This window comes from Sminthopsis crassicaudata, chromosome 1 (assembly GCF_048593235.1).
Source record: "Sminthopsis crassicaudata isolate SCR6 chromosome 1, ASM4859323v1, whole genome shotgun sequence".
NCBI classification, from domain to species: Eukaryota; Metazoa; Chordata; class Mammalia; order Dasyuromorphia; family Dasyuridae; genus Sminthopsis; species Sminthopsis crassicaudata.
Genome location: NC_133617.1, coordinates 672,684,311 through 672,708,009, shown reverse-complemented (window position 1 = coordinate 672,708,009; position 23,699 = coordinate 672,684,311). Strand labels below are relative to the sequence as shown.

At 32.7% G+C, this 23,699-nt stretch overlaps 1 protein-coding gene across 5 annotated transcripts in view; it reads right to left on the bottom strand.

The window, feature by feature from the left end:
* DOCK3 (dedicator of cytokinesis 3) overlaps positions 1–23,699 on the bottom strand; it is a 499,318-nt gene that overhangs the window by 307,599 nt on the left and 168,020 nt on the right. For all 5 annotated transcript variants that reach the window (XM_074283356.1, XM_074283357.1, XM_074283358.1 and 2 more), the window contains exon 4: positions 5,878–5,933. In XM_074283356.1, coding sequence (XP_074139457.1) covers positions 5,878–5,933 — 56 coding nt within the window. The remainder of the gene's footprint in view (positions 1–5,877; positions 5,934–23,699) is intronic.

Below are 23,699 nucleotides of genomic sequence, written 5' to 3'. Positions count from 1 at the left end.
CTTTCAAGTATGTTTCTTGTAAATAACATATTGTAGAATTGTGATTTTTGATCTATTCTGCTATCTACTTCCATTTCCCTCCATTCTATTGATCCTCCTATTTGTCCTCCCTCTTTTTACCCTTTCTCTCTTCACCAGTGTTTTGTATCTGTCTACCACCTCCCCAATCTGTCTTTCTTTCATCATTCCTCCTGCTCTTTACTAAATCTACTTTCGTCCTACTTTCCTGTCTGGTAAAATAATTTTCAATGTTCAACTGATTGTGCATATTATTTTCTCTTTGAGCTAATATCAATAAGACTAATGTTCAAGCAATGCCCATTACTCACCCTCCTATTCTCTTCTCCACCATAATGAGTTCATACCTCTTCATGAAATAATTCAATTTATTCTGCTTCTCCTTTCTTTCCGCAACCAGTGTACTCTTCTTTTTCATCTCTTAATTATTTTATGCCATTCCCTCAAATTTACCTTACACCTGTACCCTCTCTATATTTTTTTTCAAATTGTAGTATTAGTGATACAATGTTTCAGAATTACAAGTATCATCTTCCCATGTAAGAATGTAAAAAGGTCAGCTCTATTGAATACCTTGTATTTTATTTTCCCTTTTAAACTGCTTATCCTCCTCTTGATTTTGGAGATCAAATTTTTGATTTAATTCTGATGTTCTCCTTATGAAAGCTTGGAATACTTTTATTTCACTAAATAACTATTTTCTCTCTTGAAGTATTATGTTTAATTTCACCAGGTAGGTCATTCTTGTTTGTAGTCTTAGTTCCTTTGCTTTCCAGAATATCAAATTCCATGACTTCTGTATAATCTTGATTGAAGCTCCCCGATATCTAAATTGTTTTTTCTGGCCACTTGGAATATTTTTTCCTTGTCTGGATAGTTCTGAATTTTTTTGGGGGAGGGGAAATCTCTTTCTTGAGGTGATTGGTGTATTCTTTCAATACCCATTTTGCCTTCTGTTTCTATGACATCAGGGAAGTTTTCCTTGATAATTTCTTGAAAGAGGCTGTTCATGTTCTTTTGATTATGGATTTCAGGCAGTTCAATGATTCTGAGATTGTCTCTTCTAGATCCATTTTCCAGGTCAGTTGTTTTTCTCATGAGGTATTTGCATTGTCTTCTATTTTTTCATTCTTTTGGATGTTTTTGGTTGATTCTTGATGTCTTATAGAGTCATTAGCTTTTTGCTTGCCCAATCCTAAGTTTTAAGAAATTGTTTTCTTCAGTTAGTTTTTATACTTTCTTTTCTATTTGGCCAATTATACTTTTTAAGGAGTTGTTTTCTTTCCCTGAGTTATTGACTCTTTTTTCTTAATTCTGTTGAATCACTCTCATTTCTTTTCCCAATTGTTCTTCTGCCTTTCCTGTATGATTTTAAAGCTCCTTTTTGAACTTTTCCACAAGTTCTTTCTGGGTTTGAGACCATTTCCTGTTTTTCTTTGGGATTTTACCCATAGATATTTTGATATTGTTGTCCTTTTCTGGGTTTGTGTCTTGATCTTACTTGTCACCATATGGTCTATGACCAGATTTTTTTTGGCTGTTGTTTGCTCATTGAGGTCTTTTTCCATTCTTTTCCATTTGAACTGGAATTCTAGGATAGAAGATGAACTGTTTCTGGCTTTTTTTTTTTGCAAGGGACTGCAGGCTCTGACTACTCTACTAGCCTGGTAGCTTACCTGGTGCTGAGAGCTAGGATTCTAATGTTGGTGTCCGATATGTGCAGAAGTCAGTGGGCTGTTTGTTTCTGTGTTTCCTCAAGGATACACTAAAGCAGGTGGCTCCTGGCCAGATGAAGTGTCTACTTTCCTAAAATTATGCTGAAGCACCTGGTAGGGAGTGGGGTGGTGGGAGTCATGTTGTAGGCTATCTGTTTGCTTAGGCACCTTAGGGTTGTTGTCTACCTGTTTGCCTGAGGCTACATTGAAGCATATGGAAGTCTGCCTGGTTGCCCAGGACTGAGGCAAAGGCAGTTCTCAAAGCTGAGTCTGCCCCACTCCCCTGGCTATGCTGAGGAATGTGTAGAGTCCTGGTGTTGGCATTTACTTGCTCCACTGCACTGGGGCTCAGGATTTACCATTGGTTTGATGAGGTGGGGCTTGCTGGATGCTTCCTGTCCTGGGATGTGCTTCCCTTTTACTCTAGTGAAATATTTTCACATTTTTTGGGGTTCAAAGAGTATTTCATCCCAATTTTTTCCTAGTTCTGCTGTTTCAAGATTTGTTTGGGGGTGCTATTTGATAGTTGTTTGAAGATGAATATGGAGAGTTACAGTGATTTACTGCCTACTTACTCTGCTATCTTGGCTCCCAGAAGTATCGATTTAAACCATATTTTAATGTGGTTGTTGATAATTTGAATTTTTCCTTTGAAAATTGCCTCTTCATATACTTAGATCCTTTATTTAAGAAATAACTTATGGGGAATACTACATGTAGTTTTATACATTTGAATTAAGTCTTTGGATATGAGACCATTTTCAGAGAAATTTTGTGCAAAGATTTTTCCACACTTACCTGTTTTCCTTGTTTTGACAAAACATTTTAAATTTATATAATCAAAAATGTATACTTTACCTTGTGTTGTCCTCTCCCATACTCTATTTAGATACGAACTCTTCCCCTAACTTATGTGTGAAAGGTAACTTTTTTCCTTGATTCTTTAATCTGTTTAGGATGTAACCTTTTATATCTAAGACATGCATTAATCTGGAGCTCTATTTGGGGCATGTTGGTATTAAAATGTTGGTATTAAACTTCTGTCATAATATTTTATGATTGAAAACTAAAGAAAACTAGAATAGTCTCACTTATATGTAATGCTATAAAATGATGAGTATCACTTGCAACTAATAATGTAAAATGCCTTCTTTTAAAATAATCAATAATAATGATTTATTAAGTAATTAAAACATTGATTCAGACAACTAGGTGACACATTAGGCAGAATACTAGCCCTGAAGTCAAGAAGACTTGAGTTCAAACCAGCCACAGACACTTACTAACTATATGAGCCTGGGCAAATCACTTTATCCTGTTTGCCTCAGTTTCCTCATCTGTAAAATGAGCTAGAGAAGGAAATGACAAACCATGCCAATAATTCTGTCAAGAAAATCCCAGATGGTGTTATGAAAAATTGAATATGACTGAGACAACTCAATAACCACAAAACATTGACTAAAATATAAATGTTGAAAAAACTCAAGTATCTATATGTATGTCATGATCCATGTTATTTTCTTATTGCATAGACAAACAAATGAAGATAGTCACAATGTCGTTAAATAAAACAATAACAATAATGGCACAGGATTTGGAGTTAGGACACTTTACTATGGAGTTCTAATCATATGACTATGGAAAGTATTTAACATTTGTGTTACTTATTATCAAAGTAGTTGAATAAATGAACAAAATCATTTATTAATCATATACTTTGTGGTACTTTGCTAAATGCTAGAGATACAAATAAAAAGTGATAAATTCTCCACACTTAAGATGCTCATGTTGTAACAGGCAAAAACCACACATATAGTTAGTTACCTGGTGGCCAATGATGGCCATTTGGGAAATCACAGGAAATGTGAGTAGAATGGTGAACTAACATATCATTTCCAGAAATAAAAGTAGTACTTATTTTATCATTGCTTCCAGTTGCATGGAAAGAAATATATTTCTAACAAGAGTGGCATGACTAACTTCCATGAGTTAGGAGCCTTCATAATTCTTAGTTAGTCATGTAAATATTGAATTCTTCTTTGAGTTGTCTACTCATTCTTACTTGTAGGTCTGGGTTCATGATGATAGATCATCAGCACAAAATTATACTTAAAATCTCATAAGGCTACTGGAATAACCCTATTGAGAGACAATAAACTCTCTACTTAATTACTCTAGCGCTTGAACCTCCCATCTATATTTATTTTTGCACAACCAATCACTCACAATCTAATGAACATAAATAATGCACATATTACAAAACCAGTCCTTCATAATAGTGACAATTCTAGATCTTAAAAATAAAATTTACTTAACAATAATGCAAGAGAAATATCATAGCTGATCACTTACTAAACCAGTGAATAAGTAATACAACATATCACAATCTTAGTATATCACCCACTAAAACAGTTGGCCAATTAAATTAGTTATCTTTTCTACTGCTCTGGAATCACTTAGCTAAGCTTCTGCCAGCTGTCTGGTTTTAGGTGCTATAACTCCAATAGAGAAGCTTTTTAGGTTTCTGAAGAATTTTCAATTCTCCTTCTCAGATGCCTTTATCTTGTTCCTCCCTCTCTTCAAAGGTTAAAATGAGGAACTTTTGAATGCCAATAACTCAACTTTCACTTAAAAAAGGTAACAACTTCCTATATTTCCTCAAGCAAAATCAACAGCTCTTTTAATTACGTCTAAATACTTATATGATTTCCCCCCTCTCTTTTAAACTATTCTTTTTAAGTGATGAACAGGCAGATTTCAGAAAAAACCTGGAAAGACTTTTACAAACTGATGCAAAATGAAATGAGCAGAACTATGAAACCATTGTATACAGTATAACAACATTGCATGATGATCAACCATGAATGACCCAGCTCTTCTCAGCAACTCAATGATCCAAGACAAGTACACAGGACACACAAAATAAAATGCTAATTCACATCCATATACAGAACAGATTGACTTTGAATGCAGATTGAAAAATATTTTTCACTTATTCTTTTTTATTTTTTCCTTTTGATCTGTTTATTTTTTGCAACTATGACTAATATGGAAATATATTTTATGGAATAGCACACATATAAACCATATTAAATTGCCTACCACTTTCAGAAGAGGGGAAGGAAGGAGAAAAACTTGGAACTCAAAATCTTGTAAAAATTAATGCTAAAAATTTTCTTGACATGAAACTGGAAAAATATTATTAAAAATTAATTATCCTCTTAAATCATTAAATAGTAATATACCAATTAGCTGATATATAATTCTAATGTTCTAAGAACTCCATATGGTTCTACAACTCTTCTGATGTCCCTAAAACTGAGTTTTACATTAATATTTCTCTAGTTGTCAATAAATAAAAAGTTCTTTCTCCACTTCTTTAAAAACCAAACTATTCATGCAAAAGCAAGGTAATTTGAGTCTTTTCTACAGATACTTTTTGATGCAAAGCTACTTGAATCCTATCTGATTTCTTTATACATCTCTTTAAATTTTTAAAAATTACATCAAAATTCTTTTTATACTTCTTTTAGGCATTGCAATGTTTACCTACAACAGTGACAGCATTCTATATTCTTTAACAGTTGATATATATCTCTTCCTTCATGTAAAATATGTTTTTGATTTCTTTTACAATTAAACTATTTCATATGAACCAAGAAGAATCTTAAAGAAATGGCATCAGAGAGAATAGCAAGAAGATGACTAGAGTAAATATCTGGATGGGATGTGAAACATGGCCTAATAAGAGGAAGCTAAATATATGTGCGCTATGAGTTGTGAAGAAAATATTTCACAAAGCAACTCACTACATATGTGTATAATTTTTAATCACTATTTGGAGGACTGTTACTTTAATTTCATTGATATATGGAACTCCTAGTGAGGAAACTCTCTCTAGCAATGCACTTTAGTTATAGTATTGAGTGGAGGGGAGGAAGATAATCAGAATTTGTCAGTTGTACAGGATCACAAAACCAGTACATGTCAGAGGCAGAGGATGAATATGAGGCCAGCTTCCTCCTCCCTATGCTCCTATTCTGTTTTATCATCATTTAAAAATTAAAAATTTAAGGATAATAAAGGAGAAATTCTTCTGACAATAGTCTATAAATTTTATACTTAAGAAAAACAAACTACTTACCCCCTGTTGCTGACAATTGCCTTTTTCAAATGAATGTAGTTTGCAGGAAAGATCCCCTGAAAAATAGATAAGTTTCACATCAGAAAAAAAAATTATGTTGTTTTCATCTCACCTTGACCAAACTTGAATAGACAACTTTCTACATAAAGTAACTTATTTTCCCCTAAGGTTGCTTCCCTAAGGCAATGCACAGGGAATATATGGATATCATGTATATACTACATGGAAACTAAACACTAGTCAACAAGCAAAATTATCTTCATCCCAGGGCATTTTGATCTTCAAGAGAAGGGAAGAGAAATGGCTTTGCAATTTTATGATCTTTTCATTCTACAAGTACAAACTTGGGATCACATTTATAAACTAAGATGGAATGGATCAAAAGTATAGGAATTACAAAGATTTCATCTAGTTAGCAATAATAATTAATTAATATATGAAGCAACTAGACCAAAGATTGGGATGAAACAAAGAATCAAATGACATAATAAAAGGAAAGCAAAGCTCTGAACAGAACTGGAGCTAAACTAAAAAAGGCAACAGCAATTAAGAGGACTAGTATGTATTTTATTTGGGAAGAACTGGTTACTTTTTCTAATTCACCAGTCTTGTTGAGCAGATCTTAGATAACTTCTGAATTCATGAATCATTCATCATTTAGATAAGAATGTTGAAAGAAGTTATAGATAGAATTCTTTTGATGTAGGTACTGCCTTCTGGTATTCACAGGTCATTAGCTCTATCTAACTGGAACAATTTTACTATGTCAGCAGAAAAAAGGCCAGTCTAGTAAGGCACATTCCCAACCATTCTTTTGTGTACATACACAGAAACTAAAATTTATTTAACTATGATAGCCTAATTATATAACAACCATTAATACACCAAAGGTTCTCCAAAAAATAGCATATTGATTAGGTTGGTTTTAAACAACTATCAAACTAGTATATTTTTTCAGATGTAGACAACAATGTAAATGAATTTCCAAAGAAATACTTCATAAGTTATGTTGTAATTTCATAGATATATTTCATTAGAAGAAAATGTGATGGTTCATAAGTGGTTTCATTTTATAGAGGAAAAAAATCTAAATAACAAATTTGTAGTTGAGAAAGATGTTTTATAGGCATGAAAATGATTGAGGAGAACAAAAGGCTGCCACACAAAACACAGAAAATTCCATTCAACAACTTCCCTTCTAGTGGGACACACCCCTCCTCTTATGGACAAATTACATTTGTGGGACAAAAACTCAGTATTTTGGATAGGACCTCTCATTTGAGAATATGGGAGATATATTATCTCTAACTAGAGAAATCTTTTTGTATTCATTATGTAAAAATTTTCAAGGAATATCTTGTACCATCCTTATATTACTTTTTTCAGTGGAAAACAGTAAGAATCAACAGTGAAAAGACAGCAGAACTTAACCTTGCATTCCTTGACATTCTTTCCCTCTCATTGCATATCCACTGATAGAACATGAAACTGAGTGTAGGAAAAAGCCCCAGAACCCCAAGGAGCTAAAATTCTACAGGGAAAATTTAAAAATGGTAATTTTAAAACTGTTTTGAGATATTCTTTCAACTAGCAGAATTCTCAACAAGGTCAAATGGAGTTTCTTAAGGAGTATAGATTAGCTCTCCATAGGACCTGATATTTAATTGGTGTTACATTAAAATGGCCTTCCTGCTACTAGAAAGTAAATTGAGAAATGAAATATACCTATCAAACGCAGTGAATATGAAATTACAAAATTTTGAAATTAGTTAAGAGTTCCACTTTATTTTTTAAGTCTGCATCGTTACATTAAATGTATTTCTAAAAAGAAATTTTTCAACCATTTTGAGAGTTTATTATTTTTAATGTGATAATTTTTCAAAATCAATGCAGAATTGGAGTAAAGATAGTTTGAACTGATTCTTTAAAATTGTTTTTCTTATAGGCAAAATAGCAAAGGCTCATGGCACATCCTCATGACAACTTTTGACATTTTTATGACTCCATTATTCTACTAATTAAATATAATTATTGTGATGTTTATACAATTTAAAATTTTATTAATTAGATATTCTTCAGAAACAGGAATGGATTAACAGCTCTGGAAACTAAAGGATACCAAAGCCCTACTATATGATCCCCAAAGATTTCTATTCTGTTGGCTAGGCTCCCAAATTGTACTAAGATGTTCTTCTTATATCTCCAGAAATCTAAGAACATGTTCAGGTAAAGTCCAATTAAACAGAGATTTGGTCTGCAGATGAATTTTTCTATAGCAAACACACAAATCTAAATTCCCAGGTCTGAGAAGTAAAAACTTGTTCATGTTTTTTTAATTGCAAACTTACAAGCTAAATAATATTTGTAAAATACTTTAAAAACTCTAAAGCTGATACAAATGGTGACTGTTGATCAATCAAGTAGTGTACTTATGTGTACCTGCCATGTGATAGATATTATGCTAAGTACTATTATTACTGTAATTCCTGATTTGTGAACTCACTTTCAACAACACTAGGCTCTTTTTTCTTATCTTTTCTTCTTTCCATGACTCACTCATGACTTGGATCCAAGAGACACATGATTTTTCCTCTTCTGTATTGACCTACCTTTGTTTAAATTTCTCTTGCTGGGAAGTCCTAAAATTTCTTTACCTGCTTCTTACACCTGTGCATTGAGCTTAATTTCTCATTTCCCTATCCCTAGTATGATAATATATCTGATCAGAGTTGGAAGGTTCAATTTTTCTGAAAAAAGCTAATTAGCAAGGACTGCTAATTTCATCACTAATATTAAGCTCCTTTAAACAAACAATTCTCAATCTTCAGTTACTATTTATCTTTTATATTTTCCTTGTTGTTTCATGACTCCTGCCCCATGCTGTACCCATCTGAGATTCTACTCCTTCTTAAAACACCTTTTAGTACATCAAAGGAACTTATCCTGTCATAAAAAATAATACTTTGGAATTCTGGACATGACTATTCCTATTTATCTCTACTATGAAAAACTCCTACTGAGCAGCCAATTAATAAAGTTGAGAAATATTTAGGGATGTAAGGAAGAACAAAATTGAATTAGGAGATTAAAAGTCATTCCTACCATCTCATGGTGAGCTAAGTAGGGAACAAAGCTGAACTAAATTCTTAAAAATTGGTGAAGAAAATGGAATCAAATATTTACTCCATTAAGTTTCCAAGTAATACTGTATCATCTACAGGATGGAAGAAAATGGTGGACATCATTAACATTACTGGTTAAGATGTCTTGTTTATATGTTCATTTTGAAACTTAAAGGGCTAAAAGAGAATCCCTTTTCTCTGGAATATCAAAACAGAATTGGTGCCAGGCAATGCCATTCACTACTAAACATAATTCTTAGTTAAACAGTAGATTCATAGTAACCATGATTCTGAGCAAGAAAGGCTACCTTCTTACATTTGATGAAAAGAAATGTATGGAAGACATTCTGAAATACTGTAAAGTGTAAGATTCCTATTTCTATTAAGAACAGGATATGGAAGGACAATTAGCTGTAATAGAGAGGTTTGATTCAACATGAAAAATTTTTCTTGAGACTGCAAAAACTATATGATTCCTGTAATGCATAATCAGCAGAAATGACAGAGATGACTTCATTGGCTCACCACTGTCTCTAGGTCAAAATACAAATTCTATAACACAGCATTTAAAACTCACAACAATCTGGTTCTGGCCTACATTTCAAAACTTATTTCATATTATTCCCTTCATGAACCCTGCTTCTAGCTATTCCCTAATTTAGCAACCCTGTGTCTTCACACAGACTGAATTGTTTTCCATTTTTTCTTCACTTTGCTTCTCAGAATTGTTATCTTCATTCAAGGCTTAACGCAGATATCTATGATTTATATAAGTCTATGATTTGCTGTTTCACCCATTCATTCTTTAGGATGAGATTATTTAGTTTCCAATTATTTTTTGTCTATTTTCCCCTGGCATTTATTGAATGTAATTTTCATTGCATTGTGAAAAGGATGCATTTACAATTTCTGCCTTTCTGAATTTGAATTTGAGGTCTTTATGTCCTAATATATGGTCAGTTTTTCTATGGGTTCCATGGACAACCGAAGAAGAAAGTGTACTCCTTTTTGTGTCCATTTAGTTTTCTCCAAAGATCTATCAAATCTAACTTTTCTAGTGTTCTACTTACCTCTTTAACTTCTTTCTTAGTTATTTTGTGGTTTGATTTATCTAGTTCTGAGAGAGCAAGGTTGAGAACTCCCACTATCATAGTTTTGCTGTCTATTTCTTCTTACAGCTCTCTTAACTTCTCCTTTAGGAATTTAGATGCTATACCACTTGGTATATATATGTTTAATATTGATATTGCTTCATTATCTATGCTGCCCTTTAGCAAGATATAATGCCCTTCTTTATCTCTTTTAATTAGATCAATTTTTGCTTTTGCTTAATCTGAGATCAGGATGGCTACCCCTGCTTTTTTTTACTTCAACTGAAGCATAGTAGATTCTGCTCCAACCTTTTACCTTTACTCTGTATGTATCACCCTGCTTCAAGTGTGTTTCCTGTAAACAACACACTGTAGAATTCTGGCTTTTAATCCAGTCTGCTATCTGTCTCTGCTTTATGGGGGTGTTTACCCCATTCACATTTATGGTTAAGATTACTAAATCTGTATTTCCTACCATCTTGTTAATCCCAGATTGTGCTTTTCTCTTTCCTTTTCCCTTCATCCCCCTCCCCATTATTAAACTTAGGAGTACCACTTGCCTTACACAGCCCTCCCTCTTTAGGATTCCTCCCTCTCCCTTAGAATCCCTCCCCTTTCCTTAAACCTTTCCCTTTCAATTTCTGTATTGCCTTCTATTTATCCTACCCTTTCCCTTTTTACTTTTCCCCTCCCACTTTTCAATGAGGTGGGAGAAGTTTCACTATAAACTGAATATGTCTAATATTTTTCTCTTTGAGCCAATTATGATGAGAGTAAGATTCACATTATGATCATCCTCCTCCCTTCTTTCCCTCAGATATAATAGGTTTCCTTTGCCTCTTTGTGAGATGTAGTTTCCCTCTTTTTACCTCCACTTTTCCTTTTTTTCTGGTACAATTTCCTTTCCACCTTTAGATCCTTTTTTGTATTATAACAGTAAACCAAATTATACATATACTCTTTCTGTATACCCATAACAGAAATACAGTTCTTAAGAGTTCTTTTTACTTTTTTATCCTTCTTTTGAGTCCTATATTTGGAGGTCAAACTTTTTGTTTAGTTCTGGTTTTTTTCATCAGAAATATATGAAATTCACCTATTTCACTGAATGTCCATCTTTTTTCCGTGGAAGAAAATGCTCAGTTTAGCAGGGTAGTTTATTCTTGGATGCATACCAAGTTCCTTTACCTTTTGGAATATCAGATTCCAGGCCCTTCGATCCTTTAATGTGGAAGCTGTTATATCCTGAGTGATCCTTATTGTGGCTCTTCGGTATTTGAATTGTTTTTTTCTGGCTGCTTGTGGTAATTTTTCCTCAGTCTGATAGTTCTGGAATTTAGCCACAATATTTCTTGGAGTTTTAATTTTGGGATCTCTTTCTGTAGGTGATCGATGAAATCTTTCAATGTCTATTTTACCTTCTGTTTCTATGACATCTGGGTAGTTCTCTTTGATGATTTCCTGAAAAATAGTGTCTAGGATCTTTTTTTTTTATCATGTATTTCAGGGAGTCCATTAATCCTTAGACTGTCTTTCCTAGATCTATTTTCCAGGCCGGTTGTTTCCTCCATTAGATTTTTTACACTTTTTTCTATTTTTTCTTTTTTTTTGGTTTTGCTTAACTGATTCTTGCTGCTTTAATGAGTCATTCACTTCCATTTGTTCAACTCTAAATTTCAGTGTGTTATTTTCTTCATTTACTTTTTTATTTCTTTATGTACTTGTTCAATTGAATTCCTGAATGAGTTGTTTTGTTCTATGGAATTTTTTTCCATACCACAAATTTTGTTTTTTAAGAAATTATTTTCTTTTTCTGTTTCACAAATTTTATTTTTTCTTGGAGTTGTTTTCTTTTTCCAGTTTATTAAATCTATCTTTTAAAGAGTTATATGCTTTTTCCATATCACTATGTCTATTTTGTGTTGCCTTTTCCAAACTTTCTTGCAAGGCTTTCATTTCCTTTCCTCATTTTTCCTCTAGCTCTCTTTTAAGTTTCTTTCTAAGTTCTTCTAGGAGAGCCTTGTGTGATGGGGACCAAGTTATTTCACCCCTTGGACCTTCATCTGGAGACAATCTGCATTTAGTCTCCTCAGGGTTTGAAATCTGTTCTCTTTCACCATAAAAACTGTCAATTAATTGTTAGAATTCTATTTACTTTTTTACTCATTTTTAAAAGTTAAGTTAAGGTCTGCCTTTAGGGCAAGAGAGCAAAGACACTGCGCTGGGTCAGTACTGATTTATTCCTGGTGCTGCTCTTTAGCAATGCTCCTGGGGTCTGTGCTGTCTGCCCAGGTGTTTGTGGTTAGAGTCTGCTCAGGCACTCTGAGACTGCACTGTTCCCGGACTCTGAGCTCTCTGTGCTGGCGTTTGTGGTGAGCTGCCCAGGCCTTGCCTTCTTTCTCTCACTTCTGATTGAAGCAGAAGTTCTCTGGCACCACCACACTGAGACTGTTCTGCCCTGGGGCTCTGCTCTGTGTGTGCTGGGGTTTGTGGTAAGCTGTTTGTGTTTTGCTGCCTCTCTCTTATTTCTGATTGAAACAGACCTTTTGGCAATCTTTGAAATTATCTTCTGCTGATAATTTGTTGTACTCCCAATATTTATGGCTAATTCAGAGGCTGGATTTCATAATTATTGTGAGGGTTGTAAAGAAGGTTAGAGAGAAATGTGTTTTGTCTCTGCCATCTTGGCTCTGCCCCTGGAAGTCTCCCAAAGAGATCTTAAAGGAGGGAAAGGGACCCACATGTGCAAAAAAGTTTATGGCAGCCCTTTTTGTAGTGGCAAGAAACTGGAAATTGAATGGATGCCCATCAATTGGAGAATGGCTGAATAAATTATGGCATATGAATGCTATGGAATATTATTGTTCTGTGAGAAACAATCAGCAGGATGACTTCAGAGAGACCTGGAGAAATTTACATGAACTGATGCTAAGTGAAATGAGCAGAACAGGAAATCATTATACATGGCAACAACAAGACTATACAGTGATCAATTCTGATGCATGTGGCTCTCTTCAATGAGATGATTCAAACCAGTTACAACTGTTCAGTGATGAAGAGAGCCATCTACACCCAGAGAGAGAACCACCATGGGAGCTGTGTATAGACCACAACATAGTATTTTCTCTCTTTCTGTTAGTATTTTCTTGCATTTTGTTTTCTTTCTCAGTTTCTTTTTCTTCCTTCTTGATCTGATTTTTCTTGTGCAGCAAGATAACTGTATAACTTTGCATAATATATTGGATTTAACATATATTTTAACAAATTTAACATATAGAACTACCTGTCAATTAGGGAAGAGGGTGAGGAAAAGGAGGGTAAAATTTAGAACAAAAGGTTTTGTAAGAGTCAGTGTTGAAAAATTACCCATGCATATGTTTTGTAAATAAAAAGCTTTAATTTAAAAAATAAATAAAAATAAAAATTGTTCTATCGGGGAAAGTAAGAAGAGATAATAAAGAACAAGTACTTTTTAAAACTAACATGACTACATTGGAAGATAGAGTTATCATTTAAAAAAAAACTTATTCTGATTATATTAATATCATCTTGTGAGCCAGGTCTAAAAATGGGTTTGACCTTCATCTTTTCCTTCTAAAAAGTATAATAGTTGCTTCCTCCAGGAGTTCAATCCATCTTTTCTTTTCTTTTTTTTTGCCATTGAAAGCCTTTAATGAATTTACATAGTTTTGAAAAATTATTTTACATTTGTACAGATATATAAAATGTGCATTGTAACACATATATTTATATGTGTATACATATATGTATGTGTATATTGTAGATGTTTATATATGTATATACACTTGCCTGGATGGCTATACATGTTCAATCCATCTTTTCTTACTGTACATAAAACCATCCAGTCCTTTCTATAGGTTTTTTCCTTGCACATCTTGAACTAACAAGATTATTTTCTGGCAAATAGAGACAAGAGAGAAATGCTGTTCAACAGAAACTCTAATGTAGCATGATAGGAACAAAAAAGAATAAAAGAATAAAAGAAAAACAAATGACATGAGGCAATGTATTATATTTTTACTTTGTTCACTTTAACATAAGTATTTATTGGGGAATATAAGAATACAATTTTAATAAAATAGTAAGGCATAATTGTGAATTAAAACATTTTGATATATAATCCATGGAGGAAAATGCATTATTTTCTTAAGAGCTTTAAATATGTAAGATATGAAACCATTAAAGAACCTCGCAAACCGATTATATTTGACAATTCACCGTGTTTTAGAACAATTCCTATCTTACATCATCTAAGTAGTAAGTTAAGCACATCTCCTTGATCATAAGCAATTTACTTCTATACCATCTAGCCTGGTCATCACCACACCTCACTTTTTAACTGGCATTTTGAATTAGGATAAGTTGCCAAGGCACCCTCCTGAAGAATCACATATGCACCTTGGACAGTCTACTGATGCAAATAAGCAAGCAAACAGTGAGCCAAGAAAAAAGTCAGGCCAGGTTCGATACAGAAATGAATCACCTCACATAATATTTAGCAGGATACATCTTGATTCAGGAAAGTCTCAAAACTCTTTTGGACTGACTGTCGATAGACTATTACTGTTTTCAATCTGTCTTCTGGTTCTAAGAGTCTGGGCAGTTTTCAAATCAAAATTTCTTGAAGTAGTATATCCAGTCTTTCTTGTCATGATTTTAAGTTAATTTTTAGTTTATATTTCCTTGATATGTTTTCCAGATTAGTTGTTTTAGATATCATATTTTTACATATTCCTATTCCTTGCTATTTTGTGATTTTGTTTTAATATTTCTTTTCACACTGAATTATTTTCTATTTTGGTTCATTCTAAATTTTCAGATCACTCAATTTTTTGAATGAGGTCCTTGTGACTAGGATATCTTTTCTCTGGATTTATTATGAGGTTATTATTTTCCTTGGAATTTACTCCCTGGGACTTGGTCCAAGGTCCTTTTTCATTGTATTCAATGCTTTCCATTGTTTTGTAATTTCAGCAGCATCACTGTCTAGGTTTTGAGGAAGGGATGCAATGTTCATTCTGCCTAAATTCTCCTTCATGCCACAGCGGGTCAGGACATTCCAGAGCACTCTGCTAGTCTTTCTAGACAAAGATAGCTTTTTCCTCAAGTCTTTTTAGTCTTCTACTGAGCTTCAGGGTGGCAGCTCTCATGGTGGATACCTGCCACGAAGCTTTGGGGATATCTGCAAGGTTTCAGAGTTGCCCTAGAATGGTTGTTTTCTAAGGTCATCTGCCTGGAATCTAGCTCACACTCTAAAATCGCTAGGTTCTAGACCATGCTAGACTTCTCCAGTTACCCTGAAGGTTCTTTGTGCCCAACTTCCTACCTTTTGATTTATTTAATTTAGGGTTCCTACAGGGATTTTAGCAATAATTCTAAACATCCTTAATCTGGGTGAAAGAATCTACAGGTGGTTATTCTAATTTTTCCTACTAACAATGCATTTTAGGTTTTATTGAGATATCTGTGAGAAATATGGGCTCCTCTAGGTCCTAACATCACCATTTACCTTCAATTCCCAAAGCTCCATAAATCAGTTACACTAATCAGTAGTGAAAAGATAAAATAGAACATCAATAGAGTTATCTCATTGTTATTTTACAAAGAAAAAAAAATCTTTCTTATATGTTTTTTTAGAGTAAATGAAGAACATGAATGAGAAAAAGGAAAAGTATGTCAACTGAAGGAATGGAATGAACATAGATATTTAGTTGGGAATATGTATGTTAATTTAGAGAAAGAATTAGGTCAGTGTAAAGAATATTAGTGAACGGCTGGGAAAATTGGAAACTAGTATGGCAGAAACTAGGCACTGACCCACATTTAACACTATATAGCAAGATAAGATCAAAATGGGTTCATGATTTAGGCATAAAGAATGAGATTATAAATAAATTAGAAGAACATAGGATAGTTTACCTTTCAGACCTGTGGAGGAGGAAAGAATTTGTAACCAAAGAAGAATTAGAGATCATTCTTGATCACAAATGAAAAAAAAATGATTATATTAAGTTAAAAAGTTTTTGTACAAACAAAACTAATGCAGACAAGTTTAGAAGGGAAGCAATAAACTGGGAAAACATTTTTACATTCAAAGATTCTGATAAAGGTCTCATTTCCAAAACACACAGAGAATTGACTCAAATTTATAAGAAATCAAGCTATTTGATTTGAATCAAGCCATTCTCTAATTGATAAATGGTCAAAGGATATGAACAGACAATTTTAGATGAAGAAGTTAAAATCATTTATAGTCAAATGAAAAAATGCTATAAATCATTATTGATCAGAGAAATGCAAATTAAGACAACTCTGAGGTACTACTACACACCTCTCAGATTGGCTAAGATGATAGGAAAAGGTAATGATGAATGTTGAAGGGGATATGGGAAAATTGGGACACTGATACATTGTTAGTGGAATTGTGAATGAATCCAACCATTCTGGAGAACAATTTGGAACTATGCTCAAAAAGTTATCAAACTGTGCATACCCTTTGATCCAACAGTGTTACTATTGGGCTTATATCCCAAAGAGATATTAAGGAAGGGAAAGGTAACTTTTTGTAGTGACTAGAAACTGGAAATTGAAAGGAAGCCCATGAATTGGAGAATGGCTAAATAAACTGTGGTATATGAATGTTATGGAATATTATTATTCTGTAAGAAATGATCAGTAGGATGATTTCAGAAAGGCCTAGAGAGACTTACATGAATTGATGCTAAGTGAAATAAGCAAAAACCAGGAGATCATTATACTGTAACAACAACATTACATGATGATCAACTCTGATGGATGTGGTTCTCTTCAACACTTCAACTGATTCAAACAAGTTCCAATTGTTCAATGATGAAGAGAGTCATCTACACCAAGAGAGAGAACTATGGGAAATGAGTGTGGACCACAACATAGCATTTCCACCCTTTCTGTTATTGCTTGTTTGCATTTTTGTTTTCCTTCTCAGGTTTTTTTCTTTCTTTCTAGATCAGATTTTTCTTCTGCAGCAAGATAACTGTATTAATATGTGTATATATAATACATATATTGGATTTAATATATACTTTAACATATTTAACAGGTATTTGACTACCTGCCACCTAGGGGAGGAAATGGGGGGAAGGAGGGGAAAAGCTGGAACAGAAGGTTTTGCAAGGATTAATGTTGAGAAATTACCCTTGCATATGTTTTGTAAATTAAATAAATAAATAAAAAACAACCAACAACCACAACAAAAAAAGAATATTAGTGAGATCTGTAGTCAGGTAGGAACAGATGTAGTGTCATCAATAAAAAGCATTAATAAATAGTTTAGAAACTATAGATCAAATGACAGACAATAAGGTTACTTATTATCTGCATACTGATGAATGAATAATACAAAGTATACATGAATATATGAAAAATGCTCCAAATTACTAACAATAAAAAAAACAATTAAAACAACTGGAATTCTATCTGACCTTCACCAGTTCAGCAGTGATGATCAAAAAGGACAATGGCAATTGTTGAAGGGGGCGTTAGAAAGCAAGTGCAATTATTGGTAGAAGTATAAATTATTCTAATCATTCTGGAAAACAATTGGCAGCTATACCCCAAAGTTACTAAATAGTGCACATTCTTTGGTCCAACAATACCAAAATTATTAAAATAGAGACCTCAAGGAAGTCTAAAAGACATATATATACAAACATTTGTAGCTGAACTTTTTGTTGTAGCAAAGAACTAGAAACATGGTATGAGGCTCTCAACTGGGGAATGGATAAAAAAAATAAATTACAGTAAAGAATTTAATGAAAAATTATACTACCACAATAATGAATAATAGATTCAAAGAAAGTTGGGTAGATTTAATGAACTCATGTAGAATAATGTGAAAAGAACCAGGAAAACATGACTATATTAGTATACTGAAAAACAACTTTGAAAAACTCAAAAACCTTAAGGAATACAATGACTAATCTTGATCTCAGGAGTCCAATAATAAAGCATGCTGACCTCCTCCTCCCAAAGAATTGAAAGACTAGATGTTTATGATGAGAGAGATATTTTCAAATACAATCAATGTGTTGTTTTGTTACAAGGTAGTCAATTTGGGGAATGAGAAATATTGATGATATTAATGTTATCCATCAAGTTACTTTCCATCCACCCTGTATTTATCTTTTCTGTTCTTATTTACATGCATTGTCTCTCCCCTTCGAATGTAAGTATCTTGAAGTCAGAGAAGAGTTCTGTTTTTCTTATGCCTAACAGTTTACATAGTTCCTGAAACATTGTAAATGCTAATTTATAAATTATTTAATAAATATCTATGGAGCGACTCATGCAAGAAAAAGAATAAATTATTAATGAAATATTTGAAAAATACATAGAAGAGAGCAGAAGGAAGTTTGAATGGGGACAGAGACAAGTGAGTCTTTATAATTTTAATTTTATAATTAATAATTTTAATAATAATTTCATAATTGTACATTAAACTTTATAATAATATAATATAACAATAAGTATGATTTTATATAATAAATATATAATAAAACAGATTTATATAATAAGTTTATAATAATAAATTCATAATTTTAAATTACTCACCTTTCTTCTTTACATAGTAAAATATTCATATTATATTCTGAATGAAAAATTACATTCAATGCAGAATCTTTTAGGGTCAAATTTAGGATCAAATCAGTCAATATTTATTAAGTAGCTACTATATGCTAAATGGTAAGGAAACAAAAAAAGGCAAAAGATAGTTCCTGTCCTTGAGGAGCTTATAATCTAATGATTGCAATTGAAAAATATAGCATGGGTAAGTGGGGGAAAACCTGGCAATGAGAATAGCTAAGAGGGAAATGCTATAAAAATATAATAAAATAAAGGGATGAGGTTCAGTGTAGAGTGCTAGGTAGGGACATGGAATGAGAAAAGTGACACAAGAAAAAATCAGGACAAAATACTGGCAGGACATGAGGTTGTACTAAATGGGGGAAGGGAAGAGAGAGGGGGGGGGAAGGAAGGAGAGAAGGGAGGGAGGAAGAGGGAGAGAGAGGGAGGGAGAATGATGACAGGAATAGAAAATGACTGTTGAATATAGAGGCCAGAGAATCTGGGACAGGTCATCACCATGAATATTAATAGGGAAATCAAGAGCAAGTTTATAGTTAAACTTATTGTTGTTGGAATACCTAAATTTAGCTGATAAAGTCTCTAGAATTGGAAAATTTATACAATATTTCAGTAAATTCCCAGGTTAAAAAATTAGTTAAAGAAACTCTAATGCCCTTCCTGGCTGGATAAGCCTCCACTTTAGTCATATATGAAACAACAAAAAAGCCTTGGGAAATAGAAGAAGACAAGATATCATAGAAAAAAATCAGAAGTTCTTAGCTTGCAGATGCAGCATCTGCTATTATATAAAGCTCAACTCCTACACATCATTTACGTTCAGTGATTTTAATTAATGTTTCTTTTCTTTCTTGGTCTTTTTTTTTTAAAGTAATGTGCTTAAGAGTGCCATACAATGTACAAAAATAGTTGCTGCATGAAGCAAAATGTTTGATCTCCTCCAAAAATGAGTAGCCAACATTTTGAATTATATAATAAACAACAGTTGTTTTTTTGACGAGGACTCTTTGTGAAGAGGCTTGACTACTTTCGTTCTTATTATCTAGTAAAGTACTAAAGATAACATTTTCATGTAACATATAAAGACTTTTAACATTTAATTGTCAGAAAAATAAATACACTTTTGGTAACAAGATGGATGTTTTTTTCTGGTGAATAACTTTATTTTTTTATATTTTATTTTTTAAATTAATTTTATAATTATAACTTTTTTTTGACAGTACATATCCTTGGCTTCCCCAATGGTTGCCTCTCAAGCTAGGCCAATGACTGACTCATACTGCCAACATAAAATTCTCCATCTCTTTGCCATCCCAACTCCATTCTCCTCCAGGTCATCTTCTTGAAAGACAATAGGGTTATTTTCCTTTCCTTGATATTCTTTTATTTCATCAGAATATATCATATCTATCATCTCTCCTCAATCTTCCTCCCTTCTCTACAATTTATTATCACGAAAATAAACTTGTAGGTGGCTCACTGTGAGGTTCAGTAAAAGGTATTTCAGGACTGTTTTTCTACCATCTCTTATATATAATTTCAATTTTCACCTTTGTCTTCTTCTGTACTATTAGAAAGAAAAAATCTCTTAGTGATCTCTCTATTATTTTGTTCTTGTTGTCCTTGGTTTATTTACCTTTCTTATATTTCTAACATTTTGGGCATTTGAAAAGCATGCTTCCTTTTTTTGGATTTAACTTTTTTTTTTCATGAATGGGTTGGCTTAGATCTGCAAGGAATATAGTTACCTTTGGTTGAATTTGTACTCAATTAGTTGATTTGAAGGTTGTGTTTTCTTCAATATCTTACCTGTTCATTTAGCTATTTATGTTCAAGTTCTTTAATTGAGTTTTCTTCCTCTTGAAATCTTTGGAAGTTTCAGTTTTCCCCCAATAATTTCCCCCTTTCTTCACTTTCTACCTTCTTTCCCTTTTATTATAGTTTGCCTGAGAGGCAGCCCTCAAAGCTGTCTCAGGCTGCTTACATCTTCATTTCATTTCATCCACTCTGTACCAAATGTCTTCTAGAGAAATGAACCCATATGAATGGCAGTTTCCTCTTTCTCAGGCTTAGTGGAGGACTCAGAATACATGCTGGTATTTTTCCCCAATTCCTTTTACTCCTCATTCTCTAGCTGAGTAATATTGCAACACTAAGTGCTAGTATCTTACCGTCTCAGCTAGATCAAACTTTTGTCTTTTGGTTTGCCACAACACTGAAATTGGGGAGAAGTGTAGAATCAAATTCTGTTGCAAGCCTGCCAATGAGCTTGTACAATTCTTACAAATGATCATAGAGGAAAGGTCAACAAAGTTGCATAAGTATCAGCCTTTTCTGCTGTTAGTTCACTGGGTTTTAAATTCAGTTCTTGGTATCTTAGACTATGGAAAAAGATGAAATTTCTTCATCTTTTATACATAATTCTGATTTTAAAGAGGTTTAAGAGGTTAAGAGTATCAGAGAAAGTCCTCCATCTTATTGGTCATGTGAACTCAAACTGTTTAAAGGTCAGTTATTTGAAGACTGTATCTTGCAATATATTCAGCAAATACATTTTTAGTAACCTTTGACAGACAAACTTCATTTCTAACATCTCTCATCAAAATCCCCTTTGCATTATCTATGGGCATGACATTATCTATGTCATGCCCACTAACTGTAGGTATAGCCCAGGGTTCTATCCTGAGCTTTCCTATTTTCAATGATCATCTCTATGCAGATGTGTGTGTGTATGTGTGTGTGTATACATATATATATATATATATGTATACACACATACATACATATACACATATTTGTGTATGTGTGTACATATTTTATTCATGGTCTTTCTCCTCATTGATGTGTTACCAATTAACTAATGAATTTTTGTAACAAGATGTATAGCTATCTCAAACAAAACCTTTCCAAAACAGATTTTTTTTCTCTCCTTTCCCCCAAACTTCCTAAATAGTGCTTTTAAAATGTTTTTATTGAAGTCAGGAAGACCTGAATTCAAATCCAGCCTCAGACACTAAATACTTCTAGCTGTGTGATCCTGGGCAAGTCACTTAACCCCAATTGCCTCAGGAAAAAAAGAGAAAAATGTTTTTAATGGTGTCTTTTTATATTACTTAGATTTATTTATTTCTGTCTCTCCCTTTACTTCCCACAAAGCTATCCTATATAAGAACTTTAAAAAAGATGAAAAGAATATAAAGAAAAAAGTCAACAAAACCAACAACAAATACAAGTTGTATATGCAATGTTCTACATATCTATCTTCCTGCAAAATAAAGTGTCTTCTCATATTCCTTCCTTGGAAACAAGTTTGTTCTTTGTAATTTCAAAAATTTCATCTGTGATTTGTTTTGTTGTAGTTGTGCTTTCCATTTACATTGGTGTAAAACATTCTGTGTATTGTTTTTATGGCTCTGTTTATTTGAATTTGCATTAGTTCATGTTAAGTTTTTTAATGCTTCTCTGTATTTGTCATATTCTCATAACACAGTAATATTCCATCACGTGTAGGCACGACAATCAATGGACATTGCTTTGCTTCTAGTTCTTTGGTAATACAAAAAGTCTTGCTATAATTAATTGTATTTATTTATAAAAAGCTAATGCATAGCTCTATCAATAATGCTAGTTCATCAGTCTTCACAAAACTTTTAATTCTGACTTTTTCTATCTTCTGCCATCTCTGTCATTTTTCTGAGTATGTGGTAAAACATCAGAGTTGTTTGTTTTTTTTTTTCATTTCTCATGCCTTTAGTGATTCAGAACATTCTTTAATATTGTGGTTAATGGTTTGCAATTCTTCTTTTGTAAAGTCCCTTGACTACTTATTCACTGGGAAATGGTACCCATGCATGCAATCATGTATGTTGTCTACATATCTTGAATACTAAACCCTTATCAGAAATATTTAACTAAGATTTTTTAATTTTCAAATTTTTTAAATTTAAAAAATGTTTAAATGTCTGTGTCACAGAGAAATTAATTTTGTAAAAATTTTTATAACTTTATATAACCAAAATTGTCTATTTTATCCTTTATAATTGCCCTTTTCCGTTATTTGATTAAGAATTTATCTATAAATGTAAAAGGTTGGTTCATCCATAGATGTGGAAAATATGATTGGATTATTTCATATTTTATGGCATTATCTTTAATATTCAGGTTTTTAAAAATACATTTTGAGTTTATTGCAGAAAATGGTATAAGATGTTGGTCAAAGTCTAATTTTTTCCAGACTTCATTGTAGTTCTCATCAAATACAGAGTTCATTCCTTGGCATTTTGTGTTTGGAGGTTTACAGAATACTAGGCTATTCTCCTTAATTCTGATACTTCTTTGTCTAGTCTGTCCCATTTATATGCTTTTCTACTGTTTAATCATTAGCAAATAAATTTGATGACTGCTGCTTTGTAATCCAATTTGATAACTATATATGTTATTTCCCTTCCTTTGTTCCTCCCCTTTTTTCATTGTTTCTCTTGATATTATAAATATTTCATTTCTGCAAATGAATTGTTTTTTATTTTACCCACCTCTATTAAGCATTTCCTTAGTAATTTGCCTATTATAGTATTAAATCTGTAAATTAATTTTGGAATAATTTTTATTCGATTGGCTTGGCACAGACATAGCACAATTTTACTCTAGCTATTTAAATTGAGTTTTTTGTATCGTTAAGGAAATTTTCATAATTGAATCTATATAAATACTGAGGGTATTTATAGATTAAGTCCCAAAATATTTTATACACTTTGTAGTTATTTTGAATAGGATTTTCCATTCTATTATTGACTCTTGGACTTTTGATATTCTGTGAAAATGCTATTGCTTTTTATAGGTTTAATTTTAATCTTACTACTTTGCTAAAGCTGAAAACACTACTGAAGCTGCCACCATCTTCCAGGCAACTTTGTTTACAACCTAAATGCCATTCTCAAGTCCTCCTCTATCTATACATGAAATCAGT